This window comes from Gavialis gangeticus, unplaced genomic scaffold (genome assembly GCF_001723915.1).
Source record: "Gavialis gangeticus isolate Ggan-Ray unplaced genomic scaffold, GavGan_comp1, whole genome shotgun sequence".
Lineage (NCBI taxonomy): Eukaryota > Metazoa > Chordata > Crocodylia > Gavialidae > Gavialis > Gavialis gangeticus.
This window is the reverse complement of record NW_017729029.1, coordinates 16,410,858-16,417,613: the sequence shown is the minus strand read 5'-3', so window position 1 is coordinate 16,417,613 and position 6,756 is coordinate 16,410,858. Positions and strand designations below refer to the sequence as shown.

At 42.1% G+C, this 6,756-nt stretch overlaps 1 protein-coding gene across 1 annotated transcript in view; it reads left to right on the top strand.

The window, feature by feature from the left end:
• Positions 1–6,458, top strand: part of MCF2 (MCF.2 cell line derived transforming sequence) — an 84,214-nt gene extending 77,756 nt beyond the window's left edge. Inside the window, exon 29 of the mRNA XM_019521024.1 lies at positions 5,994–6,458. Coding sequence (XP_019376569.1) covers position 5,994 — 1 coding nt within the window. The 3' untranslated portion in view covers positions 5,995–6,458. The remainder of the gene's footprint in view (positions 1–5,993) is intronic.
• Positions 6,459–6,756: the final 298 nt, after the last annotated feature.

Here is a 6,756-nt window from a genome sequence, read left to right as displayed (position 1 = left end):
TTTCCTTGCCTGTTTAAGCTCAAGACTCTCTCTCCTTGTTGTTAAGAAAAAAGTCACTGAATATATGGAGTGTATTTGCAACAAAACCCATAAGGTTCCCAAAGTTGTAACTATTCTAGTCATCCAACGATTTTTCTCAGCTTGCAAAATTTCTTGAAGCCGTTTGCAAAGGAGAGGTCCGTTGCTGAATATGCAAGATGTGTATGTGTGTGTAAGTGTGTGTGAGGACACTTGCACACCTTCCATATTTTTACTTGTCCATAAGACTTATTTCCCTTAAGTCCCTAAGGGTCTGTCAGAGTGTCGAAGACTAGAAAAAGGGTTTTCAGAATTGTTATGCGATGGTATTTTGTGTTATTAAAGAGGTCATACGCGTGCGTGTAGTTTAAAGTGTGTCTCATAAAGCTTAGGGACAAATCAGAAGATTTCAGGCTGTCTGTACATTGGCTGCATTTTCCATTGAGTTCCAGAGAAACTGGAGGGTCTCGGTGCCTCTGAAAATCGGACAGTTTTTCTAGGTGACTAAATATGGAGTTTAGTGCCTAATTTTAGCCAGTGAAGGGTGAAATTTTTAGCCATAATATAAAAATCTTCCTGGTTTCTAGTGCTTTCCAGTGATGTCACCTCTTTGCAATTACTGTGCACTTGTGCTCTGAACAGTGGTTTACAGCTGGTATTTTCATACTCATTAGCTCTCTGTTTTTGTGTACATTGGATCACAGCTGCTGGCTTTTGCCAAAGCAAAATGCAGCCCTATGTTTAGCCTGTGCAATGGAGGGTGATTGAAGATAATGCAACTACCTGGGAATAAGTGAGGGTAGGATTTGACTGTAGTCTGGTCTAATGACATACCAACAGAAACAACACCGGTAAACTTAAAATCATAGACTCATAGGAAATGAGGGTGGGAAGGGACCTCAGGAGGTCACATCTAGTCCAACCCCCTGCTCAAAGCAGGACCAGCCCCAACTCCATCATCCCAGCCAAAGCTTTGTCTACTCAGGGCTTAAAAACCTCCGAGGATGGAGATTGCACCACCTCTCTGGGTAACCTGTTCCCATGCTTCACTTCAGAGCCTAAGCTGAATTACCAGGGCTGGCTAAAACACCCCCTCTGTATAAGCAAAAGTGAATTTGAACTGGAGTGGCTGAGATGCAGGAATCGTGGAGTCTTCTGGTGTCTATTTTTATTGTTGTATGAAATGTGATGCTATCATATCACAGAGGTTGGCAGCTTTGAGTGTTTTTTCTTGGTTCCATCTTGTCATGAACTCAAACCCTCAAAGCCAAATGCAGGGGAATCCACAACTAAGCCATAGAAGATCCTAGGAGTTTATTATTTCAGTGCAAAGCCATCGTATCCAGAGACCTCAACATTTAATGAAAAAAGCAGGGTTCTATGCCTTAAAATCCATTTGGAGATCAGCAGGGGAGAGGTCTCGTGAGCAATATACCAAAAATCCTCTCTGTTGTCTCATTCCCGAATCTACATCCTGTCTGGTCTGGGACTGACATCTAATATTACGTTGAATCTGATACTACAATTTAACCAGGTTCACCTCAAACTGGTTGCAGCCATTTTCAAACTGGTTTATGTGCACTGAATATCTGTTCTGCTACAGGTTGCAGCCAGTTTCTGATTACTTAAACCAGTTTATCATGTAATGTCTGTCTCTAGCTTCTGAAATGGAGATTAAAACTTTCTCTGAAAATAGGAAATCAGCTCAGAATCTTTTCAAGTCGTTTTGAGGGCTGTTTTTTTTTATTTTAGGGAATTGATACATACATTTTTTTTTTCATTAGCTCCTCAGGCTACTTATTCCAAAAAAAAAAAAGGGGGCAGGGGGATAGAAAGGGGGTCATACCACAAGTAAACCAAAAAAGAGGAGGGTGCATTTGAGAGAGAGGCTGCAAAATCCTCCTAGAAGCTATATCGATGAGTGTTAGTTGTGAAGCTGGTCTGTTGTAACTGGTTTTTGTCCTAGCTCCTCCCATTCCAGGTAGATATCACTGCCTTCCAGTAAGGAATTTGGATCATGATGATACCATTATTTGAAAGGGCACTGAATAGTGCTTGGTGGAGGGAGAGAGAGTTTTATTAAGCTCCATGCAAGTCTTACCTTAAAAATAAATGAGTTGTAACTGCTAATCCAGCTCTTGCTTCATCCTTAGCAAACACGTGCTAGCTTTGTGGAGACCCAGGCTTAAATATTCCAGTTTGTACGTGGATTTCTGAGTGCATTAAAGAGCAGCAGAAATCACTTGGCGCTGGAGGTATAAATCTCATAGGCTAAAAACAGACAGGCAATTTCCCCTGGGACAGCGTATTGTTATTCTGGCATCCTATAGGCATACAAACTCATTGTGCCACCCTAAGTACCAGCGAAGCATGGAGATAACACGTATTCCCCGGGGACCATTGGGGTTAATTCCAGTTAATGGCTGTTCCAGTTGCATGCATTAAATAACGGTGTCGCCTCCCTGTTTCATCAAAGCCCAGGCAGTCCATCTGGACAGGATCTGCCATCTGTTTTTAGCCACAGTGAAAGGATTTTCTAGACAACGTGCATGTTCATGAAATACTATGTTCAAGCAATAGCTTCTACTTAGGTTTAAGCATGTAGCTTAAGGTGCCTTGCTAAAGCAGACATACGTGACACGGCCATTTTAGCTGTCTTCAATGCAAGTTGATAGAAAATATTTTCTTTGATAACTTTAGGACTGTTTCCACTTGAGGTGGACGATCTGGTTTACAACAGGCCATGCAGCTCCACAAAGGACCCTCCCATCCCTAAAAATGCCATTTGTGGCCAACGATGCCGAAGATCACTCATTCCCATGATTTACAGTCAGGCATTTGTGTCGATGAAGAAAAGACCTGTCACCCCCCAGCTTTCTGGCAGTGCTGCAGCACCTCATTAATCACACATTAGGAACTGGGATGGCAGGGACTGAGGTCCTTGCCACAACACAGGAAGAGATTTGTGGCTTGCTTTCGTTTCCCTGGCCCGACATTCATGCCAGAAAACACTGCAGCCTCCTGTCTCGAATGGAAGCTAAGCTCTTTCTCTTCGCTTCTGGTCTCTCAGCAGTGTCAAAGAAATGCTGCTAAAAGGAAAAAACATCTTGCTCACCCCAAATACTGCAATCAGAGCAGATGATGCCAGATGTGCTTCTGTAGGTGTTTCTGAGTTTCAGCATGCCGAAAGACATGCCATGTGGATGTTTTTTCATGCTAGGTTAAGGGACTAGACTATTATTCCCGGTTTGAGGGACATTCACTTGGAACACGGTCAGTTAAAAAAAAAGACAATGATGACAAGTGCTGAAGGTATTTGACCTGTTCTGGGGTGCCTTCCTTATTAGTGAGGGTTTACAATCACATTGCTCTATTTTTGCATGTGGCTTTTCCATTCCCCAGTTGCTGGATAAGAAAAAAGTGAAAAGAAAGCCAGCCATGTAAACAATGGAAACTAGGCCTCTTGTTGCACAAATAGACCCATTAATTATACCAACTTGGCATGCATGTAGCATCCAACCTACTCCAGTATTCAGAGGACTGGGGATTGGATCGGCTATAAAAAAGAATATAATCATACTGGCTGTTCACAAAGTGCTAGTAAATGACCCAAATGGGGTGGAGAGGCAGAAGAATAAGGAACAGACTATGCTTGTTTATAGGAGTAATCGCTTTAAAAAGTGTCCTTTCAAGTAGTATTAACTGTAGGCTAAAATCCTATCCAACCCTACCTGTGAATGTGTGTCCTCCAGAAGTTTACAATATCCATCTACTTTTCTACAGCTTTGAGACTCTTCAGTTAGTAGCTGCGATACATGCAATATATGCATATAGCCCCATGGGGGTTGGGCATGGGGTGCCAAAGTGAGTGAAAGTTGGAAGGACTTTTGCTACTATTTGCTAGCTCAGATCTGGGCTGTTGGAAACCAAGCCTTCTTCCCAAAGGGTGCTCATAGGGGTGGGAAATCTTGAGCCCCACTGGCCTGCCTCTGGGGATCTGCTTGCAAGACTCGAGGCCCAGGTACAAAAGAAATTGCATCCAGTTACCTCTGTAGAGGCTGCCAGTCTGAGTCTCTGCTAATATATGGTAATGCAACTCCATAGGTGCCTGGCTTGATTTACAGACATAAATAAGATGAGAATCAGGCCCCCGCGTGAAATGACTCTGAGCTGCCCCACAAGGTATTTGCATATATTCAAGAGGACTAGACAAAGACTTGAGGTTTCAGAAGCTCCCAGTGTTGGTCTAGTTCATTATCTATAGCTGTCAATTCTTGTGGCATGCAATGGGAGTGTTCCTGATAATCCCACCTGCAAATACTCAGGAAAAATGTTGGATCTGCACTTAAAAAGAGTGTCAAGTGGCCTCTTTGCAATTGTGTGTGTGTATGCATTTGCCTTTAGAGATAATATTTTGCTAATGGTGCATTGCAAAAGCCATCAGGGAATAAAAGGGGAAAAACACATTAGATGGGGTTGTGGTGTAGCTAATAGAGATACAGGCCTCTGGGGCACGTTTTAAGGCTGAAACCTCACACCTTGCAATGTGGTGCACGTGTGTATAGGTTACCAATATTGCTGAGCGGGTGAAGAGCCATATCTTGGAAGTCATTCATTGAGGTTAACTCTAATACAACAGGAGCTTGGCACTCCTGTGGTGGCCATGGACTGTGGATCTGGAATCAGGGTGTCACCATAGGGGCTTATACGATATCTCTACGGTGGTATAACTGATCAGACTCAGCATGCAGACAAAGCCTTGGACAGCTAGGAACAATACCTCTCCTTGAGCCCACTGAACAAACAATGAGCTGTGACAGCAGTTAGTTGAGGTGCAGTTATTTTGCAGGTGCAAAGTGATGGCAGCAAAATTAGAGTCTAGGCTGAATCCTGACTTGAGTCCAGTCCCTAAGAAAAGATATTCAGGAGCATCAGAGTTGAAAGACTTCTTCCCAGGGGTTTGCTGCCATGAGTTCTTCCTACATAGTCCCCTCATTCATTTGAAGGAGGATCCAGAAGGAAACATTGGCATGAGCTCGTGATAGGGTCAGGGTCTTAGTTAACTCTTGCTTCTGTCCTGTTAATGATTTCAAGTAACAACACTATGCTGACCGCCAAATTAGCCCCTTCAAGCCGTAAGGGCTTGTATTATATATGTGGATGCACTGTGCTTTCAACAAAGCATAATAAAGGATATTCCCCAACTATAGGAGCCCTATGGACATACATTGCATGTCCCTTTGGTTAATGCAATGGGTCATTATCACTTAGAAGTATGCATTATTGGCTTAATGCAATGCTTGTGGCAATCAGGGGGAGGAGGAGGTACCTTTCTGTTGACTTCAGTGAACTGGTATCAAGTGTCACATGTGGCACTCTGGGCCACTTGGTTTAAACTGACCACACTGTATTGTACTGTGTTGAAAATGCCGAGCTCTCGCAAGTTTAAACAAGCATGTTTGCCAAAATTCACAAGTATGGTGCACATTCGATTTAATATCTCACTTGTAGCTTTGCAGATATAATGTAAGTGTTTTGCACTATTACTCATGCACTTTAATGGATTCAGTCGCAAGATTTATCATTTATGAAAACAGAATTATGTATGCAGGGTCCATTAAAAACGAAGTTTACTTTTTGCCTTTGAAACAGAAAGCAGGGTCTACCTTTTACAAGCTGAGATTCTGATCAGCGCATATAGCAAACTTTTTGTTACTCTGTAAAGAAGCAGTGGAGTTGCACAGCATGTAAATGTAGAGAGGTATCAGCTGGCTCTGGGGTGGTAATCAGTGGGTGTTTTATTGAACTCAAATGAGGGTCACGATCCTTGTTTCACAAAGACTCCCGCTGAAATTAGTGGGAGTACTACTAGATTTGGCCCATTCATATTGTACAAATGTGACATGGTTACAGGAAATGATGTATTCTTGGAATAAGATGCTACAATATTAACATCATTCTTCATTACTTTATAGATGCTGCCCTGTGTAACCCAAGAAAGTTTAGTGCCCCCTGAACTAAGAGTGAACTAGTAGCATCCCATTTTTTGATGCTCGTTTGGAAACTTTGAACTAGGTGTTACAGAGAAATAGCACAGTAGTTGGAGTTACCCTGTACTATTCATCACATTCACAGATCTTCACAACTTCATCTGCACTGAACGGGGCTGCAGTTTGTCATAGTCATAAAGGAAGCCATTCTTCGCTCTTTCAGTTTTTTTCCCCTGAGGAAAGTACAGTATTGTTTTATTTTTACTTGCTATTTTTCCATGACATCCATTAACTTTCATCCAAGAAGTATATCAGCAGCTTTTCGTTCTACACACTTTGTTTAGAAGCCCGACATTTATTCTACAGGTTGAAGGTTTTATCTACTTACTTGCTGACAATATTTGTGGCCATTGATTGCAAATGGAAGTTCAGTTTTGGTAAACCAAAAAAAAAAAAATTTAAAAAGCTACATTTCTGATTTTTATGGAACAGGTTTAAATATATTTCAGTTATGTGAACGTAATGTACAGTAAGATCATCATCTGGTTTGTTGATATGATGATGCAATAATGCTAAAGAATCTCTTTTTGCACTTAAGGTCTGATGCAAAGCCTATGGTAGTCACCAGAAAGACCCCTATTGGTTTCCATGAGCTTTGGATCAGGCCTGCTAACTGACAACTCAGGGTTGTCAAAAATCACCTAGGGCTCCGAAGTGTCCCGAGGCTAAAACCTGTATCTAGCAAGTG